The sequence below is a fragment of the Gavialis gangeticus genome, unplaced genomic scaffold (assembly GCF_001723915.1).
Source record: "Gavialis gangeticus isolate Ggan-Ray unplaced genomic scaffold, GavGan_comp1, whole genome shotgun sequence".
NCBI lineage: Eukaryota > Metazoa > Chordata > Crocodylia > Gavialidae > Gavialis > Gavialis gangeticus.
In genome coordinates, this window is record NW_017728993.1 from 14,235,854 (window position 1) to 14,260,158 (window position 24,305).

Below are 24,305 nucleotides of genomic sequence, written 5' to 3' on the forward strand. Positions count from 1 at the left end.
TTTTTAAACTTTTTTCCTTTTGAAAAATCCCAACCCATAGTGGCGGGAAGAGAAAGTAAAACAAAAAAAAAAAAAAAAAAAAACCGCAGAAAGAAAGAAAAGCTTTGCAAGCTTAGTGGGTTCAAGGACTAGTTTCCTAGCTGGAAATAGTTCAGGTACTTTCACCCTTCTCTTACAACTAGAGTTTCAGGTACATTCATAAACAACAGTCTTTGCTCTTCATGGATGTTACAGTGAGAGATCGTTCTGCCAACTCTCTGCATTGCTTAGGATATTTCAGACAAATATCTTACTTGTAATATGGAGCTCCATAAAAGCATGATGTACTGTGAATTGAATCTTACCAGACTGTCACACTATTTGGGTGCATTTGGACTACCATTGTGCCTGGGATCCCATCACGGGCAAATACCCTCTTTGTGCTAGGCACCATACAAGTGGAAATAGGAGGCATCTTTACCCCACAGAATGCATACAACAAGATGAAAGGTTGAGTCCTTCAGTTCTTAGGAAAACATGCTTCTCCCAGAAACTTCTCTTTAGAAAGCTTGTTACATTAAGAGCATGTCTACACATGCAGTTAATGCGAAGCAGTAAAACTCCAGAGTTTATTGCTTTGGAGTTTCTTGCTCCCAGGCGCACTGTCTGAACACATGCCCAGGAACAGTAAACTCTGGAGCAATAAACTCCAGAGTTTATTGCAATTTGTATGTATGCCCAGGATCGCAGCACATTTGAGCTGAGGCAGAGCAGCCCTGGCTGGTAGGGGGCCCCAGGGTCAGCCTGTCAGCCCAGAGCTGCTCCCCCTCGGCTCAACATGCTGTGGAGGGGCTGGCTGGGGCTGCACTGGAGGACCCTCGTGCAGCAGGCAGTTCCTGCACTGAAGAATCCTTGTGTCCTAGCCAGCCAGGGCAGCCACTACATGTGCACTGTTGCCGAGTAAATTAGTTTACTCCAACCTAATAAGGGCACACGTGTAGACACCGATCCTTTTACTGCACAAATTAATCTATTGTATAGTAAACGTCTCATGTAGCTGCACCTTAAATGTATTTTAGGGCTTCTCTCAAATTTGGTTCTTGTTTCTAAGGGGAACCGGTACATTTGTAATCGAACAAAGTTTACTAATGTATGTACTTTAATTTTGGGTCCTTGGTCATGAGCATGTTGTTTTCCTAGTAAACTAATTTAATTTCACGTGTTTAGGGGTTTTTTAAAGTTTTGTGGTCACTCGTTACTAGAAGAAACTGAGATGCGAGAATTCTCTAATGAAAATGCGGAACTAACTTGAGCAGTGTAGGAGGACACATACTTTGAGAGAACTTCCTGGTACACCTGCGTTTACAGGACAGGAGTTCTCTGTATGCAGTGACAGAATGGGAGTAGGAAGCTGAGGAATTTAGAGGTAGACAAACATCAAAGCTGTTTCTTTTCTGTGCCCGGCCTTTGACAGCAGACTAGTTTTTGTTTTGTTTTTTTTTGTCTGTTTTTAATTCCAGTGCATGCGATACCCCACTGAACTTTCTGAATGGATTTTACTGTGTTTGAGAATTAGACATAGATATAAGTTTCACATTCTATGACTTATAGGTAACCAAATTAATAGAAGACAGCACTGTATCCAAATCGGTGAAGAATGCAATAGATACCGACCGATTATTAAACTGGCTAGTAGAAAATTCTGTTTTATCAATTGCGCTAGAAGGTAAGCACTCTTGCAGTTTGTACCTTGCCTTGTAATTAACAGGACAATCAGTTGGAATCCTATTCCATTTTCTGAATAGGAAACTCTTTTGCAGAGAATCTGCTAGCCTACTACCATTTATTTTGATGCTAAGAAGGTTTTTGAGAATATCACTGGTAAACCCCACTCTTCTTTTCATGTATGTAGCTGTCTGCCACTGCTTTCTCAGTTTCACTTCCAGCTTTGCAGCTGCTTTACTAGTTAATACCCACTGGCAGAGAGATGACAGTTTTGCCTCCAGTCAGTTTCATTTCTCTGATAAAGTACTGTCAAATGCACAGAAAATAATCCATCGTTGCTCTTCAGTTCTATTCTCTGATTTTTCTTTTTTCGTAATCTTAGGAATAGCCTGTAATAAATAGCAGATACAGAATTTTCTGATGGAAATAAGATTTAGCTGACACTTCCTTAAAAAAAAAAAAAGCCTCTTGTGGCTGACTTAAGAAATGACTCATGTTCTGTGATAACTTAAAAAAAATGCAATTCATCTGTCTCCTTTTATTCTTTTAGGCAATATAGACCAAGCGCAATACTGTGACCGCATAAAGGGAATTATTGAACTGCTAGGCAGTAAATTATCTTTAGATGAGCTCACTAAGATTTGGAGAATACAGGTACGTTTATGGGTGCTTTTTATTTTTTATATGTCACTTTAAAAATTAGCCAGTGTCTTAAGGTGGCTGTTTAGAATTTTGGTGTGAAATATGAAGTCAAGCTACTTCTAAGGTTTTATAGCTGTTCATTTATGTGCTGGACCATCATATTACTTGGTTAATTTCCTTACAGAATCATGGTGTGCATTATTAATTTAAATATCAGTGGAATTTCATTTTCAGCCATGGCCATTAACATTTTGCCCACATGATAATGCTGAAACACCTTTAGAAAGAGAGCTTCTTCACTTGTACTCTGTTAAGCACTAATCACATGCAAGGAAATGATCTAGACATCTTATCACCAGTTCTTAAAATATTAAGGTAGCTTCATTGCTAGGGAGATTGTGCATGAAACTGCCAAGTGATTTCATATATACTTATAGTAAAACAAAATTGAGTATAGAGAAAAATATTAAGAAAAAACAGTAACCATAATGCATCTAGCTTTAAACTTGGCCCATGTCTGTGTGTGTTGCAGGCTATTTTGTGTACTAGGGATGTAGGAGGAAACATCTTATTCCTGAAGGATTCCTTTACTTGATAATACTGAAATGCAGTGTCTACCCTCCAGCTCCAGGGTTTTGTCATCCTGTTCTTCCTGAGGCCCCAGGCAGACACTACACTCACAACAGGATTAACCAGTTAATTGCATCTTAAAGGATAAACTGGCCATGTGTTCATTGGATTAATGGCTCAGTAAAACAGGAAACCAGCTATAAAGTTATTACATAGAAAACCTGTTATGAAGTTATTGCATCTACATGAGCAATTAAGGCAAAGAAATGAACTTGAGTGTAGTTTGGGCTGGAGTCGTCTGCTTCTGGGTACAGCATATGCATCTGGGACCACAGCAGTTTGAGCTGGGGCAGGGCAACCCTGGGCTGGCAGCAGGCTCAGGGGGTCAGCCCTGGGCTCCAGGTAGTGGTGTCAGGTGATGGAAGGGCTGACTGGGACACGAGTGCTAAAGTGTGGAGCTGTATGGCAGCCCCCCGCACTCTAGCACCCTCATGCCCCAGCCAGCCCCTGTTCCCGTCTACACGTGTGTTTTGGCAGAGTAAATAACTGCACTGTAAGATAGTACTGTCCCCAACAGTTAACTTACTCTAGCAGAGTTAATATAATGCGCCATAATGCCAATGCATGTGCAGACAGTGATGCTTTATTGCGGGGCTAATTGGTCAACTCTGCAGTAAAGTGCATGCGTAGATGCACCCCTTGTGGCTATTTACCATCATACTTTAAATTTGAATATATGGTAAACTCCAGCCCCAGAACAAAGTCTCAATCAGCTGATTGTTGGCCTAATCAGGACAGTGGCAAGATGAGAGCCCTGGGGTAGTCCTAATCAACCATTCTGGGGCTTAAGCCCAGGGGTAGTCCCAATTCTGCCAACAAACAGCTGACCAACTGGCTCTAGGGACCACATGGGAGCTCAAACTGGCCCCATTGGTCCCCAGGGGCAGCCAGCGTTCAGTTGGGGTCCCCCTGCACTGGCAACATGACACAACTGGGATCTGACACCTGACTTACAGTTGTCTCCTGCCATGCACATGTGGCATGGCTGGAGGCACAATTGTTGGGATTGCAGATCAGACCACATCATATCTTCAAATGAACATTTGAGGTGGGGGGTGGGGCGCTGATGGGTAGTACCATTATGTTTCAGGTTACTTTAATCTGCCTGACCTGTTTTTAAAAAGAAAAAAAAAAAATCCCCCCTCCATGGCTGCTCTCCCTGCTGATATGTACCCAAAGGTGTCAGCAGAGTGGGGGATAGTAGAGGTTTTCATGTAATATCCATTTAATGTTTTTTTTCAAAGACACGTACTATTGTAACTGCCACCCATGGGCCAACAGATTTAGCTTGGTGCTTATTTTGTACAAGTTTTACTCTTGCTTCCTAATTAACATCTGTATCTTCAAGGTTCTGTTCCTTTTTTCTATCCTAGTATTTCTCAGCTGGTAGTGTGTGAACCTGGTGGGAAGGGGGAGATTATAAGACTTTGAAAATATGCTTAAAATCTAAAGCAAATAGAACTTTATTCTTCAACCACTTTATCACCATCCAGAGTCAAGTATTCAGTTTATATCTTGAAACATGAGTGTTCATTATTGTAGACTAATTGATAAATGTTTTTCTCTTAAAAGTAAATGGAAAGGGCTTGCAAAAACACTTAGAATAAGAAGCTATCAACCTGAAAAGGAGGCTGTTCTGATGACCGTGCTTTATAATGTTATTTTTTCTGAATCCAACTCATCGTCAGCCTTTAAAGAAAAGGTGCTCATATTCTATTAATGTTCTCTCAACTTATTCTTACATGTGCATTACTGACTGATCAGTCATTCTGTCATATTAAGAAATTCAGCTTAAGAGCACTCATATTAATCACTCCTTAGAAAAGATGATTCAAGTGCTTAATGCAAAATGCACTTTGAAAGGTTGTGTCTTTTTAGTTGGAACAGTTTGAACTGAAATGTAATGTGCCAGTGCAGAGAGGGTTTGTTTGGTTTTGGTGGTGGCGGTGTTTCAGTTGGTACAAACAATTCAGTCCCCTATATTGTGTATAGTTTTGAATTATTTGAAGTCTTTGGATGCCTTGAGAGATCTACATCAATCCCCACTGTGTGTGAATATGATGGTTTTTTAGAACTGTGCCATTAACGTGTCCTCAGCTGTAATACTTTGTGTGAATACTGGCCTGTGTGTGTAGTGGTGTCCACCTGAACACAGAGAGGTGTTAGATCTTGTCCTGAATGGAATCTCTTTTTATATTGGCAATGAGAATGGGATGTTCCCAAAGGAAAACTTTATACATGGGTTAGAGATGCACCAATACATCAGTCCCATATTGGATTGGTATGGATATAGGGAAAATTAACAATATCGGAAATCAACTTTTTTTGCCTGATGTGGCTAATAATGTGTCAATAAATGCCCCATGCATGTGCACAGCTGCACCATGCACACACCCCGAGCACATCCCAGCCCAGCCCCTGCTGCAAAGAGCCCAGCACAGACCTGGCCCCAGCCTGCAGCAGCAGCCCAGCCCGCCCTGCGCAGAGATCTGGGGGCACACACCCCCTTGCCTTCCCAGGATGCGTGCAGCAGCAGGAGCTGCCGCTGCCACCCCACCACCACCCCCTCATGCATCTCCTGAACAAACTGGTCGTGGGTCCATCCCAGCAGGGCAGCGTGGTGGCCTTGATCTGCACACCCCCCATCCTTCCCCCACACCAGCCCAGTGCTGGTGTTCATGCTGCCCAGCTGCATATCAGATCAGTGTCGGCCAATATGGCTCCTTAAAAATCAGCCATCAGTATTGACTCAAAAAATCTCTATCTGTGCGTCCCTAATGTAGATAAAAATTGAAGGAATTCAATTTTTTATTAGACTTTTGTTTGGTAATAGGAATGCATAAGGAGAAAAGTCCACCTTTATACCTGGGGGCTTCACACCCAACACATTCTCTCCCCTACCCATTGCCCTTCTGTGTCCCAAACAGACCTATTTTATTTCCTAGCGCCTTCTTTTAAGAAGATTTTGACGTGTTCAGATTTCAAAATGACTGTTAATTTCTGAAAGGAGAGCTTGACAGTTTACTGTTAAGATATTGAAATAACTGCTGACTACAGAGTAGATGAACAAGAGGTTGGAAATTATCAGTTTACTTAAACAGTTCAAAAATCTTGTTCAGTCATTTCCTAACATATGGTGTATAAAGCTTATGTAACTTCCCGTGCAGGTGCAGTGCAGTGTCTGTAAGGTGCATCTCTCCCAAGCCTTCTGCAGTAAAGGGTTACATATGGCATTTGTATAAAGTTTCCTAGTTCCTTAATGACCTAGTTGCTGCTGACACAGCACCTTATCTCTGGCTAGGATGTAGCATTGAAGCATTTTAAGGATGCTGCAATGAGTGATGCAGCTTTTTTTTTTTTCTTTCCCTCCTGCCCCACCCAACCTTCTCCCCAGTCCCTAGAGCAGCAGTTCCCCAACTGTGGGATGCAACCCCAAATGGGGTCACAACATCAGCAGATGGGGTCATGATAAACAAGGATCTGGGTTGGGAGGAAGGGGCCATGCCAAGCAAATGGGGTCATGCTGAGGAAACGTTTGGGAAGCACTGCCCTAGAGGCAGGAGCTAGAAGAGTAACAATTCAGTCCACTCGTGGACCTGGTCTAAGGCCTGCATAGGGGGCACTCCACTAGTTCTCTTCACTGTGGTTTTAATATGAGACTTGAATGTGGGCTTTCCCTCCTCCCAGCTTCAGGTCAAATAATCTGTATATTGGCAGATGCTATGGTATGGTTCTTTTTATTCATATAAGACCTTTACATATGAAGATTTTTGTTTTATGACTCTTGCTAACTTTTTCTGCTTGGTTTCAGTTGAGTAAGGCATTGTGTTTGGATGTTTTTTTCATTATCCAATTTGCCATTTCATTCTTTTGGGATTAAATCGATCACCAGAATACAGAAGCAATTTGAACTTCAGCTGCAGGCTGCACTGGGTACCACTGTTGCCTTGGTAGTCCTGTCTGGGGGTGTATCTGTAGTCTAGTCTGAATCTTGCCTCCTACTTTTATTTCTGACTTTTAGGGAAGGAGCATTACTCGGTGGTTAGAACCTAGTATGGCCTGTTAGGAGTTTTGGGTTTTACCAGCTCTTCCACTGTATGATCTTGCCTGTATGTTCTGCTTTGATTTCCCCAGGGTGATTTATAAAGGCACTCTAATATCCCCAAGATGAACGATGCAAGGACAGAATTTCACATTACAGATCCTTCTCAGACTGTATAAATTGTCAGCCTCAAACCCACTGCTTGCTTCTGAGTTCTCTCCCAATGAGATGGTCTGTCAGGCAAGCATACAGTCCGACCCCCAGTTACACGATTTCGAGTTGCACTGATTCACGTATGCATGCTTTATATAACGTGACCATGTTTCAACTTACATGATACCCTGCTTCACATTTACACTGTTTGTGATAAAGCGGTTGTTAGTTTGGAGTTTGCGTACATGGCATTAACATCACTTGTCATCTCTTCCAAGACTGTCCATCATTTTTGGTTAAGCTAAACCCTGAATATTTGTGAAAATGGCATCAAAGAAAGCCTTTGATGCTGTGCCCAACAGAGCACATTAGTCTATCACCCTGGCCTAGAAAATAGAAATCCTTGATAAATTAAGAGAAGACAATAGTGCTGCATCAGTTGCTCGCCAGTGGAGTTTAAGTGAATTGAATGTGCGTACCATTAAAAAAAGTGAGCAACAAATTAGAGACTGTGTGAAAACGACAATCCCTATGAGTTCAAGAGTGTTGTCGGTGACTAGAATTCCTTATTTAGATAAGGTTGAGAAACTCCTTAATCTTTGGCTCAATGAAATGACCAATACAAAAGGAGCAGTTGTCGACAGTGCAGCAACTGGGGCTAAAGCTTTGTCTCTGTATGAGCACATAGCCAGGAGTAAAGGTTTTAATAAGGCTATTAATTCCATTATTTTGTGTTTAAATATCCTTTTATTATGAAATGTTATCAGATTTGTTCCCAGGCCCCTATCCCCCTGGTTTCCATTGACTTAATGCCTCGAGTTACACAGTTTCAACTTACACGGTGTTTTTCAGGAACATATCCTGTGTAACTTGGGGTCTGACTGTATTCTTTTCATGGCAGGAAGTGTTGTTTGGCTCATAGTAGTTCAAGCGTGGGCTAAGATGTTTTTAAAAGTTGCCCTGGGTCTGTACATTTCTAAATGAAGAACACATGGAAGCAGGCTCATTGGTAGGATGCACTGAGGCACGTGCACGACTTGCCACAGACCTTTTATGAGCATGGCACTGGGAGGGACTTCTGCTTGCTGTCCTAGTGGCTACGTCACAAGGTCCTATAATTCATGACTTATTTGTAATGTGTTTGACCTTTTTTTGGAGGGTGAATAAGGTTGTCAGAGCTCCCAGGAGACTATATTAAGAATGGGGCCAAAGAATAGCTCCCAGGTATAGGGAACAGCAGAGAGAAGGGATTTACATATCATGAGACAGCCAGATGATTTGATAGTCAAGTAACTACTCTGACTTTCAGCAGCAGGCATAGTGTTAGCTGTAGTTTTTCTCATGACTCTTGACTTCCCCAACTCAGGATGAGGAAGTGCAGTATAGGGTCGGCAGACTTGCACTTATGGAGTTGGCATCCCAAACCAAGTTTTATGTTAACAACATTTTTGTCCTAGGAGCAGAAGCCCCTAGATCACTTGAGTTCAAACTTTATTTTCCTTCGTCCAGCTTATGAAAACGTCACATGCTCATTTTGTAATGCTATTATCCAATGTAATGTGATGTAGAATTCCAGCACGAAAGCTCTGGATACTGCCACTTTTGCAGTGAGTGGAAGAGCTGGAGCTGAACACCCCCTCCACACACCCACACCTACCTATGTGGGAAGAGCCCTTGACTGGTCTATGCTGTCACCACATTGAATTAGGCTTTCCCAGGAATGCTAATGTTCTTGTTCCTGTTCAAAGCCTCTTCAGATTCCCAAGCACTGGCAGGACAGGTGTATGTAGATTGACAACAGAAGTGAGGGGCTAGGGTAAATCCAGAGGGGGTGCAGTGGCACCCTTTCAGACCATGCCATGAGAGCAGCAGCTGGGGACCTCTTTAAGTTCCCAAATCGGGTAAGAACTCCCTTTCCCTCCATGCACGGTGGAACTCCTGCTTCTCCCCCCATTCCCCCTTCCCGTGCCTGCTGCTGCTGCTGTCTTTGGTGTCTCTGGCTTCCCCAGGGGCTGGGAGAGCTCCAGCGCCACTCCTTATTCTTGCTGGACTGTGTGGGAGCTGAGCTCAGCTCAGGATAGCAGCAGCAAACAGGTCCCTCCTCCCTGCTGGATTTCTAACACCCCACAGGGGTTCCTGCCAGCTTGGGAACTGGCTTGGGTAGGGGGAACCTGCCAGCTGCCACTGCCACTGTGTCTGGCAGCACTGCATTGCACAGCAGCAGGGAGGGGAAGTGCCACTGAGCACAGAGAGAAGGGGTTGTTGAGAGTGAGGAGAGGGAAGGAGTTTCTTATCTGATTCAGGGACTTAAAAAGTTGCTAGCTGCTGCTCCCATGTCAGATTTGTGCAGAGTGGGTGCGGGCTCGGGGCTCCCCACCCTGCCACCCTCCCCTTTGGAGCCTCCACAGCCCAGCGTGGCAAGGCCGAGTGGGGCAAGGCAGGGAAGCTCAGTGCCACCACTGGGAACTCCGCGCTGCTATAGCGAGGTGCCCCTTGCCTGCCAGGGAGCAGTGTAGAGTTGTGCCCCTTGCTGCTGCTGGGTGAGCAGTGGATGCCTTGCCATGGCAGTGCGGGGCTCCCCGCAGGGGCAACAAGCTTCCCCACTTGGTTCTGCCTTGCCGCACTGGGTCCCGCCAAGTCCCTGTCCTCTGAGGCCTTGGAAGAGAGCAGCAGGGCAGGGAGCCCGCAGCAGGCAGTACTCACTTAATGCCCCCCCGCCACCCATGGGCTCTGCTCCAGCTGTGCTGCCTGTGGGGGAAGGGGCAGCTGGGCTTCACTCCATTGCAACAGCTGCCGCCTCCCCTGGGCAGCTGCTGGGGGGCAGGGCAGGGGGCTGAGGACCTGGGTCCTTGACCCTGTAGCCCTGGCAGCTGGGGAGGCGGCAAGCTGTGGTTGGGGAGTGAAGGGGGTCTGTGGGTCAGGAGTGAGGGGCAATGGCACTGGCATATCAGGGCTGCTCGGCACCACAAAGTTGGTGGGGGGAGGAGGGTTGCCCAGACCCGCATCCTGGTGAGTGAAGAGGGCAGGGATAACTCATTTTTCTATAATTAAAAAAAACCCCAAATCAAACGCCAACATTTATAGGTGTTTATAATTTATTTTATTATAGTAGTTGAGGCACTAGTAGGTTTCCAAATTGCTTTAAATTGTAAATGTATCAGTAAAATATTGTGATCAACAGATATATATACATATATATAATGGCGTTTCATTTTAATCACGGAAAAATGCAAACTTTGGGGATTTTAATTGGAGAATTGGCAATTTTTATCAGAGAATCTGTGATTTTTAAACAGAGAAAACTAGTATCCCTGCCAGTATAACTGGAAGTAGATGAGAGAATTTTTGTGCGCAGCCTTTGTGAATAGCTTCGGAAAATTATTATTATGGATCAGAAAATAGATTGGGGAGAGGGTTACTGAGCCAGTCATGGAGAGCTTCAGTAACTTTCTGTTTGAGTGCCAGTGTTTTCATACTTCAGGGATATATTTGGTAGCCATATTGGTCTGAGACAAAAAGAAATGGAAAACTCCAGAACTCTTGTTTTCAGAGATGATACCTTTTATTAGACCAACTAAGAAATTTAAAAAAAAACGTATCTTTTTCTGCAAGCTTAGGCACACACCTTTCCTCAGGCTCAGAGAAAATTAAAGATGGTATAAAGTCCCCATAGGTAGAAATTAAACTTAATTTTTGCACAGAGGAAGTTGAAGGTGTAAGTCTGTCCCTCTGGGTCCATGAGAGTGTCTTTGTGAGTTGCTCTTTGATGTGCAAATCAGGCAGGATTCCACACCCCCCCCCCCCATGGTGTCGGGCAGCAGAAAGGCAGGGAGGTGTAGAAATCTTTCTTGTCCATAGTTGGTCTCCCCTTAAAAAATAAGGTTGAACAGGTTAATAAAGTTAAACAGGGAAATACAAAATATTTTTGGAAGCAGTCATTTAATATAAAGTCACTCCTTGCCTATAGCATTTACACCAGTGGTTCTCAATCTTTTTGGACTTGAGGCACTCCTCATTGAGCTCAAGATGCCCTTCCATAACTTCTGTGAATTGAACAGCACCCAATTTCTAAAGCTATATCCTTGTAAAGGGGCCAGGCACTGGGTGTGGGAAATCATCCAGCCCAGACAAGCCTAAGGCTACACTTACCTCCTTGCACCTCAGGTCACCCTTCAGAGGGTCTAGTGCCACCCCAGAACATTTGCAGATAACATAGCGCTTTTCACCAAATAGCCATTTGTCTCTGCTCACTATTATGGCTGTTTTGGGGTCTTGTCAGACTGAAAAACTTGCCTCTTGTTACTGTACAAAGGCTTTTCTCAATATTTGCCTGGTAGTGAAATGAAGAATCATTCGTTCATTCACCTGTCTTTCCTTAGATATTGGAAGGTTTTTACACTGTGAAGTTTGTATAGTAGGAGAAGTCCCATCTTAAAATTTTCTTCGTTTGATTATTGCAAAAAGTAGCTTTTGTCTCCTTTTCTCCCCCCTCTTTCAGTCAGGACAATCATCCACTGTGATTGAAAACATTCATACTATTATTGCTGCAGCTGCTGTGAAGTTCAGCTCTGATCAACTTAATCATCTGTTTGTTCTTATTCAGAATGTAAGTTTTCATCTGAATTTAAATTTCTTATTAAAACAGGGATTTCGATATGTTTGAGTCTCCCATCTACAAATACCATTTTTGAATAGTAATTTCTATCAAAACATTGAATCTGACCTTAAGAAAAGATGGAAATATGTACTTAAAATTGCTGTCTGCTCCTATTATATTGTCAATTAACTTGCTTAAGTCTCACTTAAATAGTTAAAACCTTTCTCTATCCATGCTAAAAGTACTTTCAAGAAAAGATCTTATTATTGCATCTGCTTGTACTGTGTTTTTAACGCATTTAGTGAATGAGCTGTGTAATTCCCAATAACGAAAATGGGAGTTGGCACGTTTAAAACGCATGCCTCTCAATATTTTGGTGATGACCCTGTTAAAGAGCAGATGAAAGCAATTAAGAGCTTTGGAACTTTGCATGTTGGTTATATATTTGCTGCTGTCATAAAAATAATATTTCTTTGCCCTGCAGAGTTGGGAGATTGAGAGCGATAGAGTGCGACAGAAACTACTGAGCCTTATAGGACGCATTGGTCGGGAAGCGCGCATTGAGACGACCACTGGAAAGGCATGAGAAATTCCTTCTTCCTTTGCTAGATAAAGGATAAGGTTGGATATCCTTGTAATTGCTGGTCACGGCCTAACCTTGTATATTGTCTTTGTAGGTCTTGGAGGTGCTTTGGGAACTGGCCCATCTTCCAACATTACCCTGTAATCTAATTCAGCAGGCCTTGGAGGAACATCTGACAATCCTTAGTGATGCTTATGCAGTGAAGGAGGCAATCAAAAGAAGCTACATCATCAAGTGCATTGAAGATATTAAAAGGGTTGGTCTGTCCTTAGGATTATCTTTTTTCCCAAAGCGGCACGATTTATAGAGTTTTAATATTGCCCTATCCCCTCTTCTGTCAAATGGCACAATTTGACCCTGGTCCCATCTGTAAATTCTTACCTTGGGGAGTCCACAAGAGGGGTACACTTTGTTTGATCCAGTTTTATTATGAGACTCATAGTAAGTCTCTTGCCTTTGTTTTAAACAAATTTCTAGCCGAAGGAGTGATCAGTTTTTGGGAAAACTGCAAGGATGGACTCAAGGTTAGAATTTGCAGATGGAACTGCTATTAAGGTATGTCAGTATTTTAGTATGTTCCTTAAATGTGAACCATCTTTTTTTTGGAAGTAAAGTATGTTTTCTAGTGTATCTGTCAGACAAATCTCAAAACACAAATTGGCTTTTAAATTTCAGTAATGGTTTAGGCTTAAGGAAACACTTTCCATGCCTAACAAAAACCATCCATTCTTGCAGCTGAATGTTCAAGATGTTTCCTGGGCAGCACAAAAGTATGCTTCTGAAGAGTGAGACGGAGGGTTTTGACCATGTGAACTCATGGCATGTGGTCTTAAACTATTCCTCCACACTTAACCATGCTATCTTTGTATCACATGGTCTTTCTTTCAGCCTGCAAGAATGCTTCTGTATTCCTGGGTTGTCTAAAATGTGCCATTGTAAAGGGAAATGGCTTTTCATTAGTTTGGGCCCTTTTTTCCCTTATGCTGAACTACATCAATTTGGGCACTGCCTTTTCTAGTTTCTCAACAGCAGCCCAAGAAGATTTTTAGTACCACCATTATTTCTAGGTGCCAAGATAGCTGACTTCCTTGCTAGCAAGAGATTTTTTTTTCCCTAGCACTGAGGAGTGCAAATCTCAGGCTTTGTCCTGGAGAATATTTGTTGAAATCCCTCCTTTCCTGTTCTCACTAGCAATGGCTCTTAAGTGTATCCTTAAACCATATTACAGCTTTCTGCAGTATCTGAATCCAGGCCTCTGCTAGCGTGGAATCACAAACACATGTGCACTTACTCATGAGAATGAGAGGAAATTTAATAATATCTGAGTAATTAAAAAATAAGCCTAGCAGTATTTCCAAATGTGTGAAGTCAGGGTAGCTTTGTCCATCGGTTTGGTGGAATTCTAAATGGGGATGTGGCATTGGTAGTTAGTATCTAAACCAAAAACAAGATACTACCTTCACAGACAAAAGCTTAGTGAGCTAACTTCTGTGGTCAAACTTAATGGAAAGGGGAGGTTCCTGAAGGCCTCACCCAGCAGAGGTCTGAGCAGTTTTTCAACATGAGGATTTTTAGCTTGTGGTTTGATCTTATGTAGCATTATTTTTCAAAAATAAATTTGGTTTTTCATCTATAGACCCACTGCAGCTCTGCAACATCACATTGAGACAGCCACTGATTACCTCCCTACTGCTGCTTAATCGTAAATCAGTGGACTGAATCATTTAAATTATTTCTTCCCTGATTCCTCTTCCTGTTTCTTAAACTTGATCTTTCGCTCGGTAGCTGTTCCCGGCTACTGTTGCCATCTGTACCCTGGCTGCCTGTCCTGTTGTCTTTCCCTCCTGACCTCAGAGAGCTTGTTTTTGTTTTTCATCCTGCTTTCTCATCTCTCTCTCTAATTTTGTTAATTTCTTGATTACACAATCTCTTATCAGTGAGGTGAGACCACAGGCTAAAGAACAGGAGTGGCTAACTAGTCCTTGTGTGTTTGGAAAACTAAAAGATACTTTCATTATATTTGAAGATGAATTGGGAAGTAGTGACAGTGCACACTATGAAAGAAAATAGCTGTTATCTGCAGTGGTGGGAGTATCTGAGAATAAACAGGCTTCCACATGCTTTTACAGTAAATAAGTCTGTTGTTTATCATGTGCACTTGTGTAACTGTTCAACTTCTCTCATTACTAGTCATCCCAACACAACAATCCCCAGTTTGTGTGGGTGGTGCCAGCTTTACGTCAGCTCCATGAAATCACACGTTCGTTTATCAAGCAAACATACCAAAAGCAAGACAAGGTAAGAGCGTGTGCTGAAATATTTTTGAAGGCACAGCATACCCATCAGACTTCTGCCTTTGTACCAACAGACTACATATTACTTACTTATGGTCTGCTCGATTTTAGTGTCTAATAGAGTGGTGATGACTTCATAGCATGTTTTTCATATTGTAATTCCCTAGTGCTCTGAGCTATTCGTTTATGTGCAAGTAATCTCTTTTATAGGAGAACTGGTCCTTTTATCTTAGTTTTCCATGCCATTGCCATGCAGACCTGATTGGAGAGCTTAAGATGGCTGACATTTAGACTAGCTCAAACGGGATGATCTTGTAAATTGCCTTTTGAGCCAATAAAATCAAATTTGATTCTTGAAGAGTAAAATTAAAATGGCACCCCAGTCTGCCAGCATGTCACATTTTGTGTTATACCTGTTCTGCGTTGAGGTGTTGGCTTTGCCAAAGTCCAGAGCCAGTGCTTCATTGCCAAATGCTAAAAGATAGCAGCCTTCAAGGAACCCTTTAAGATGGGGTTGGCAGGGGTATGGGTGAGGAGTTTTGCAGGGCTGCAGTGCTTGCTGAATAATGCCACAATTCTCAGGAAAGTCTTTAGTACTTCTACAGAAGTGCAAAACTGCCTAGTGCTGAGTGTTTTACAAATTTTTTTCCTTGCTGTTTTTTTGTGAAGAGCATCATTCAAGATTTGAAGAAAAATTTTGAGATAGTGAAGCTGGTGACAGGAAGCCTAATATCATGTCATCGATTGGCTGCATCTGTAGCAGGTGCTGGAGGACTTGTTGGAACAACATTAGTGGATGGCCGATACACCTACCGGGAGGTACTAGACAGCATACTTTTTGCTGTTTAAAACACAGTATGAGAGTGTGTGTTCAACACTTGGACGATGCTGTATATGCGTGTGTAGGCTATGCTTCCTCCTTCCAAAAATCCATTTTATTATTTGTAATGTAAATAAATTGAGCTTTATTCATTATTTAACTATTAAATGTTGCTGCAGTTCTGTGTTAATAGACTGGTAGTTGGAATTGGTTGCATCCATTTCAGACCAGAAAAATATTTGTGTATTAGTATGTGGGTTCAGTAGAAGCAGAGAACTTGCCAACCTGGTGTTCTTATGCTTTTGGTTTCTTTGCTCATTTCTATTCTGAGAAGATGCCCCAAATTATATCTTTAGCTTAAAATAGAAATAATAGCAGGCCCTGCAACAATCTCTGGGCAGGCCTGTTCACATGGACTTGATTGCAGATGCAGTTTCTGGTTCTCCAGACTTTCAGACAATCACACGTTAACAATTGAGACAAAAAATGTATTTTCAATTTAAAAGTTCTCTCTCAGAATGACAAGACTTTATACTTGATTCTGTTTTCTCCTCTTCAGTACCTAGAGGCACATCTAAAATTTTTAGCATTTTTTCTGCAAGAAGCCACCCTCTACTTAGGTTGGAATCGTGCCAGGGAAATCTGGGAATGCCTTGTGACTGGTCAGGATGTTTGCGAGTTAGATCGCGAGGTAAGAAACTTCAAATGATTTCCCTGTGATTGAGGAATGGAGTTAACAGCTCATTCGTTAGTGGCTTTCCAGTTAATTTTTTCTCTCTTTCTGTTTGTCTTTAAATACTTTCCAAAGTCATGTGGAATGGTACTGGTTTTATATTTTAACAACAACTAGCATGTTGCACTGAACATAAATGTATTTGGTTGAAAGGGAATTTTGGTCGGCCATCTCTGTATGAGAATTCTCTTCATTTTTTGCTTAATGTTCAGCCCATCGAGTCATGTCATATACAACAAAATGTCATTTGACATTTCCTGGAAAAGATGGCAGTATTCTCAGTGCCAGGAATCCCTAATGCTGCTTTGCTTGGGTAGTGTAAAAAGTGGAATTTGGGGTGTGGAATTTGAACTTTTTGCTCCAAGATGAAGTCTAGTATTCTCTGCATTTATACAGATACCTAGTATAACAATGCTATATGCAGTGGTATTCATTTCAGGTAGTCACAGATGCATAACTTTCCATTGTTTAAGTATTTCTTATTAGACTCGCTATAGGATTTAAATCATTATAGTACCAGCAATATCAGATGTGCTGAACTTCTGAGGTTAAGTGGGGAACCCATGCTTACGCTTTTCTACTCCATTCACAGATGTGCTTTGAGTGGTTTACAAAAGGTCAGCATGATCTGGAGAGTGACGTGCAACAGCAGCTCTTCAAAGAGAAAATTCTTAAGCTGGAGTCGTATGAAATCACAATGAATGGTACGAGAACTCTGTTTGGGCACTGGGTCAGCTTTAAAATGGACCTCGTTGTGTCAGTCTCTATTTGTTCTCAGTCTTGTTGTTTGTGTATAAGACGAGCATAGGACCTAAACCCAAATAAAAAGTTGCATTGTTTTTACATGCAGGTTTCAGTTTATTTAAGACGTTCTTTGAGAATGTGAATCTGTGTGATCATCGACTAAAGAGGCAGGGAACTCAATTGGTAAGTCATCTGTAAAATTTTATATCTTAAGTCTTGTTTAACTGTATTTTGAATAAAGAAAATTTCTACCCTTTTTTTGCTCACATATAGCCAAAAACACCCTATTGTTTTTTAGTTAATTGTTTACACAAGTAGGTTCAATGTATTTAAATCCTTAAAATTTTTAATGTTATTAACCTTGTCTGCTCTTATTTTTTACTAGCAAAAGTAGCTTGCTGTACACATCACGGACTCTTAATTTGTCATATTTGTTAACAGGTCCTCAAGTGTGACTTAAGTATTTGATCAGTACATGCCATTTGAGCGTGTTAGCATATGATTGGATATTTTGAATAAATTCCATTCCTTAGCAGAATGGAACTCCTAAATGTTGCTAGTTTTTCAGTCTTGATTTGGTTTGGCTGAGATGATGGGGGGCAGGGGCGGGGATCAGGCATCGCTGTTTAAATGTCATGTATGCAGTGGTTTAGACTTCTTAAATGTCTTAAGTGACGTAGATTTGAAGTTTATTTCATAGCATACTGACTGACGCACCGAAACAGCTTTTAATGTGTGCCAGAAATTGATTTTTCCAGCAGGCATAAAATGTCTATAATTATATACATTGTTATGATATATAACTAGCAAAATTTGAATTTTAGCGTTGTTTTCTTTTTTCTTGAACAGAGTGTAGAAAAACTGGAATTAATAGGAATGGATTTTATTTGGAAAATTGCAATGGAATCCCCTGATGAAGAAATTGCAAATGAAGCCATTCAGTTGATCATAAATTATAGCTATATTAATTTAAATCCTAGACTGAAAAAGGTAGCTATATTTTTTTTTATGTCAGTTTTGACACATACAGAGGTTTAGTACTCTGCATACTATAACTGGTCATTTAATTTGGCCATTTCACACTCGGTTTTAAAAATAAAAATCTAATTTACTTGTCCTTCATCTCTTAAGGATTCAGTGTCACTACACAAGAAATTTATTGCTGATTGTTATACGAGATTAGAGGTAAGTGACAAAGTGAACTCCCATTTTACCTTGATGTAATTTTACTTAAACAACTCACCATTTTATCTGTCACTTTATTTGTGTAACAAAGTCATTCGTGATCTAAACAGTGTAAACCCTATCCTTTCTCTTTCACTGAAAAATACATAAAATGTAAAGGCCAGTAAATTCTTCTTTAAAATAAACTACCTGAAATGAGCACTAGAATAATGAATTGTGGTAAAAATGCTCAGGTTTTTTTAATGAACGGGGATTTTCCTTTCATGAGCCACCACCCCTTAGCGAAGGTACAAAAGTAACACAGTGTAGCTGAAACTTTAAAGTAACACAATAACAGCTTCAGTCTCCTTTAGTTCTTGCTTTTCATCACTATGAAACATACAGTGCAATATATGTATAGCTGTACACGTGTCTGCCTTTATCTTCTAGGCAGCCAGTTCAGCACTTGGTGGTCCAACATTAACACATGCTGTTACGAGGGCTACAAAAATGCTTACAGCAACTGCTATGCCTACTGTAGCAACATCAGTACAGTCTCCCTACAGGTATGTCTTCACTTAAGAGGATAAACATACAACAAATGTCTGAGCTTCTTCCTACACAAGTTTAAATGTGAAGTGCAGTAAGTTTTAGTGTGAAGAATATATCAACTCAGTATAGCCTCAGGTTTTGTATTCCTTATCTGTCTACCCTGTAAGATTGGATTTCTTTGCAGGTTCTCAGGGTGATTCAAGGTTACCAAGCAGGTCATTGCAACAAACAGAACTCCTCAGCTTTTCTCTATAGTACTTTACATCTCTTCATCCAAGAAAGGTGGTTAAGCTGTTTTTCTTTTATTCCTAATTGAATAAAACGTGTTAAATGTGCTCTGGACACATTACCAAATTGGACCCTCTAAAAGATGAGGCATAGAAGTACCTCATTTGTGAATCCCAACAGGCTTGAGTAGGAGATAAATGCTTTGCTCAGCCATGGTGACCGTAGATACGGGCATGGACAAGTAACAGCATTCTGAGCACCATGGGGACTTTACTGGTAAAAACTTTAGGCTCTGAAGTGGTTATAAGACTGTTTTCTGTATGCAATCTTTGGCATAGGCAGCTAAAATATACTTAAGTACTTCTGTTGATATGGGCCTTTTAAGTCTCTGCTCTTAGTATGAGAGGTTGGAATTTGCTCCAATCATCCTTTTAAAGCAAAGGTTTTTTTGAAGTAGCACAAATGAGTGTATATCATAAACTAACACTTGTAAGCAGTAACCCAACTTTGCCTGTTCCTCTTAGCAGGATAAGCTGCTTTCATAATGCTTCTATCTAGGGACAGGTGTGTGGCTGTTTACAATGGTAGTTTTTCAGCTACATATTTCAATTAATATTTAATTGATTTCAGAAAAGTCTTTATTTTAAAAGCCTATACAGGGAATCAGGTTGGAAGTGTAAGTACTGAAATCCTCTAGGATTGTTGCTGCTTTTCATTCATTCCACCTGTGGCATAGAACAGGAGTCAGCAGCATATGGCCAGCCCATGAAACCATTGGATCCATTCCTCAGAGCTGGAGGACTTTGACTGTGCCTGTGCCTATGCTTGTGCTAAGGCTAGGCAGCTTCCAGCTACAAATGACTGCTGCCCGTGCCAGGGCTAGGCAACTGGGAGCTATGCCTGAGCTGCCAATGCTTGTCCCAACCCCTGTTCCCTGGCTGCGGTGCAGGTGCTTCTTCCAACCCATGGGTAGCTGCACCGGGACCACTGCAAATTGTTTCTATACTGCTGCCACCTCCCGAACACCACACCTGCCACCTGTAGCGTGGGTACAACTTCCAGCCAGTGAGGAGTTTCACTGGGGCTGGGCAGCTTCCAGCTCTGCCCATGCTGTAGCTGGAGGCAAGGAGCGGGGAGAAGAGGAGCAGCATAGACACGGTTTGCACCTGGTCCCAGTGCACCTCCCCACTAGCTAGTATCTGCGCCCATGCTGCAGCTGGAGAGTGGGAGCGTGGAAAAAAAAAAAAATGGTGGTACAGGCACAGCTGCCTAGCTGAGCATGGGGAAAGCCTCCCACCACTGATGTGCTGCCAAAGCTACTTGGCCTGCATTAGACCAGAGCCAGGTTGTTCCAGCCCACTGCTTGTTAAAGGCTGCCAGTCCCTGGCATAGAAGGTGGTGGAAGGTGGCTTCTTATCCTTCAAGGATCTAATGGTTTCTAAACCTGTCAATTTTAGTGTCCAGGTATAAGAATGGTCTCTCTAGACATATACTGTGCAGTATCTCAGACGTGATACATGAAGTGCGTACAGTGCAAGGTTTTCACCCTGCTCTACCGAAGCATCTCAGTTTAGTAGACCTAGACTACTTAGTCTCCACCAGATTTAGTCCTTGGTTTTGCTGAGTACTAATCTGTGATGGTGACCTTTGCCTAAGCCACTTACTCCCTGCTTTTATTTTGGACCCAATCTCTAGGTCAACTAAACTTGTAATAATTGAGAGGCTGCTACTTTTGGCGGAACGCTATGTGATAACCATAGAGGTAAGGTGCTTGAATATTTATGTCTTTGTCTCATAGCTTGATAAGAAACCTTTCAGTATTTTAATAGTGCTGTAAATTATTCAGATCTATGCTATAGTCCAGTAGAATCCTTGTTACAGCTTACTGTTGTAAAAATACTTTTACTTCAAGAATTGTCTGTCTCTGTAGGATCTTTACTATGTTCCTCGAACTATTCTACCTCATGGTGCCTCTTTCCATGGACATCTCTTAACGCTTAATGTTACATACGAATCTACCAAAGATACCTTCACTGTAGAGGTATGTCTGTACTGGTTACATATATCCTACTGCATTGATCATTTTGTTTGTGAAAGTTCAGTACTCTCTATCTGTGCCCCATTCTGAGGATGAATGAATTACAATCTGGATAAACATTTTACATGGTGCAGTTAGCTTGAACATACTGGGTGTGTCTACACATGCATGTTAATGACGCGCTGGCTAGGCCACGAGGCAGCCCCTGCACTGAAACACCCTTGTCCACCAGCCAGCCGCATCAGTGTCTACACATGCAGTGCTGCAGAGTTTATTAGTTTACTTCAGCCTAATGTGTAGACACTGAGACGTTTACTTCGGAGCTGATTGGTCTACTCTGCAGTAAACATCTCATGTAGACGTGCCCACTGTTTCTAAAAATGTACTTAGACCTAGGAAGAGGATGATGATGGAGAAACTCATGTAAAGAATATTAATTTTCCAGGTTTTGTTCACTTGGCAGTATCTGATATCATTTTCACTGTTTCCCTATATAGGCAGTCTCCCTTGTGGAAAATATTCTCATACATAGCAGGGGAGCAGGAAAAAAATTAATATTCTTTTAATAGAACATTAGAGAAAGTCAGGCCCTGCTGTTTAATCAGCATCCACCAGACTAACATTGTATTTTACAGGCTCACAGCAATGAAACTGTGGGAAGTGTCAGATGGAAGATAGCAAAGCTGCTGAATTCTCCTGTGGATAACATCCAGATATTTGCAAACGATAGTCTGGTATGTTAATTAACAAGTAATCTAATGAACTTGATTCTTGCTACCAGAACTAAGTGGTAAATGCTTTGTTGCAGCTCACAATAAATAAAGATCAGAAGCTGCTCCACCAGCTGGGCTTCTCAGATGAACACATGCTAACAGTAAAGACATCAGGAAGCGGAACCCCATCAGGGAGCTCTGCTGATTCCTCAGCCAGCTCCAGTAATAGCAGTGGTGTCTTCAGTTCATCATATGTAATGGAACAGGTACAGTACAATAAGCTGAAACCTGCTGTGACAGGACACTTTCCGTGAGCTAGTCTTTGCAAATGTGATGATGTTGTAGCTCACGCTTTACCCCCTTCACTTCCAAAGACTGATTTCAAATTCTGCTACATATGAGAATTGAAAAAGGGGGGTGTTTCTGGCTTCCATTTGTATCTGTTACAAAATCAGTCCAGAGTTACCAGACTGATTCCAGTCCAGACAACTTGGATTTGAATAGCATGGGTGCTAAAGATCAGGATGTTCTGCATTTTGACAGAAGCAGAGGTGAAAATGACTGAGGCATTGTCAGTCAGTGTTGTAATCCACTTGATTTGTAGAGAAAATCTTATGCAATGCCCATGTGCTTTGTGGGTACATGATCCTTTGCTTAAATGGGAGTGGGAGGAGTGGGGAGGAGAGAGGGAGGGAAGGGAAGGTTTAAAAAAAAAACCCTCTGGGATTGAGTAAATGCTTTTAAGGGAAGGTTTCTTTTTATTACAAATTGAAATTAAAACAAGATACTCAAATCCAACCCAAACTAGATTTAAAAAGTGTGGATGTAGTGACTGCATTACTTGTGTACTTGAGCATATAAATACCTATTCATTAGGTATTTATGGTAAATGCAAAGTCTCAGACTCAAGCAAATGCAAGTCTCAGTCTTGTTTTGTTATTTGATGACATGCAGGCAATTAAGTGTAAAACCTCAGGAGTTTTTCTGGAACTCTTTGCCAGTAAAACTCAAGTATGTGAAAGAAAACATCTGAGAATGGTGGAAGATTAGAACACCTCTCTCATTATGCTCCAACTCGGAGTTAACAGCTGGCCTAGAGAAGTCTTTTATCTGAGGTAGATGTAAAAATATACAGAAATAGGTGTATAGAACAGCAAATGATTAACTGTTGGAATTCAAATAATGTCTTGGGCTAGAAAGTTGATGAGATTTCCCTGGGTCAAATTTTGTATTTGGGTCAGTTGCTTCAATGGAGAAGTCCATAAACTAGCTTAGAGAGGTAGGGGGAAAATCTTTATAATTGTGTTTCTGCTTAATCCTCAGGAGAAATCCCTTCCTGGAGTAGTAATGGCTCTCGTGTGTAATGTATTTGACATGCTATATCAGCTTGCCAACCTAGAGGAGCCAAGGTAAACAAGCTAAATGATTATTAAACATTAGAGAAGTGCTGTTACTGCAGAGTCCAAATAGCTGCCTCTTTAAAAATAATTCCAAAAATATGCAGACTCCAATCCACTCTGTGGCTCTGAATCCTATCTTATGTGGAATAAACTGCTCTTAACTTGCAGGATAACGTTGCGAGTACGAAAGCTTCTGCTGTTAATTCCTACTGACCCAGCTATTCAGGAAGCACTTGATCAACTAGATTCTCTGGGAAGAAAGGTATGAATTAAAATCATCCAGAGTTCTTGTTCATATAGGGTAAAGAATATTTTTTTTTTTTAAACATCCAAATTGTAATACTCTGTCAGGGTGCTCTTATGCAAAGGTTCAGGGTATGTAAAACTTCAATGATAGCAGCAAAAGGTTCTCAAGGATTGAATTATTTATTTCTAGCTGTTTTCCAAATGGGGCTGTTCCTGGGTTTTCAGAAGATGATGTTCAAAGGCCTCCTTTTTGGTGAAATCCACTGTTCTAAAAGTGCTGCTTTTTCTGTGCCTTTCCTCTTTTAGAAAACACTGCTGTCAGAATCAAGTTCTCAATCTTCAAAATCCCCTTCTTTGTCTTCAAAACACCAACACCAGCCCAGTGCTAGCTCAATATTGGAAAGTCTCTTCAGATCTTTCGCTCCAGGCATGTCCACCTTTAGAGTGCTCTACAACTTAGAGGTAAGAAAACACTTGGTGTGCCTGTTTTCTAGCACTTAAACCATTTGAATCCTAAAAAGATGTGTTCAGTTACTAAGAACCAAGTACCCTACACTGAGTTCATTATATAAATCAAGAACCTAGCAAGACTATATGGTACCAAAAGGTCCGTAAGTGTAGAGCTTGAAGTTTGCTTTAAGGTTGCTGTAAGATTTCCTTATAGATCTAGACCTCTATCACTGCAGTTGTAAAACAAAGACATACTTTTTCGTTAGTATTTTTCTGCCCATGTAATGGAAGTTCTTTAGGCACTTATTTGAATCTTTCACTGGATCTTCAGAGGTGCTGGATACTTGCAGCTCTTTTTTAAAAGTGAATAGTTCTAAACTTCTTTGAAAATCAGGCTGTTTTCAGTTTGATACTTTAATTGGATTATTTTTACCAAAATGAGAAACCTTGGCAGTTTGGAAGCTAGGAAAAATGCTAGCAAAAATTGTGGCAATGTCCCTGTGAGAAGAATTCTGACAAACCCAACTAGGAGGACCAAGAGAAGCCTCTTTTTTTTTTTTTTTTTTTTTTTT

The 24,305-nt window shown here is 41.3% G+C and overlaps 1 protein-coding gene across 1 annotated transcript in view; it reads left to right on the plus strand.

The window, feature by feature from the left end:
- The window catches only part of USP24 (ubiquitin specific peptidase 24), a 112,523-nt gene that overhangs the window by 49,285 nt on the left and 38,933 nt on the right, over positions 1-24,305 (plus strand). The window contains exons 14-33 of the mRNA XM_019528298.1: positions 1,591-1,705; positions 2,255-2,358; positions 11,670-11,777; positions 12,253-12,348; positions 12,446-12,607; positions 14,542-14,649; positions 15,315-15,464; positions 16,025-16,156; positions 16,791-16,902; positions 17,049-17,125; positions 17,792-17,932; positions 18,074-18,127; positions 18,557-18,672; positions 20,582-20,648; positions 20,817-20,927; positions 21,560-21,658; positions 21,733-21,903; positions 22,961-23,046; positions 23,206-23,299; positions 23,590-23,745. Coding sequence (XP_019383843.1) covers positions 1,591-1,705; positions 2,255-2,358; positions 11,670-11,777; positions 12,253-12,348; positions 12,446-12,607; positions 14,542-14,649; positions 15,315-15,464; positions 16,025-16,156; positions 16,791-16,902; positions 17,049-17,125; positions 17,792-17,932; positions 18,074-18,127; positions 18,557-18,672; positions 20,582-20,648; positions 20,817-20,927; positions 21,560-21,658; positions 21,733-21,903; positions 22,961-23,046; positions 23,206-23,299; positions 23,590-23,745 — 2,259 coding nt within the window. The remainder of the gene's footprint in view (positions 1-1,590; positions 1,706-2,254; positions 2,359-11,669; positions 11,778-12,252; positions 12,349-12,445; positions 12,608-14,541; positions 14,650-15,314; positions 15,465-16,024; positions 16,157-16,790; positions 16,903-17,048; positions 17,126-17,791; positions 17,933-18,073; positions 18,128-18,556; positions 18,673-20,581; positions 20,649-20,816; positions 20,928-21,559; positions 21,659-21,732; positions 21,904-22,960; positions 23,047-23,205; positions 23,300-23,589; positions 23,746-24,305) is intronic.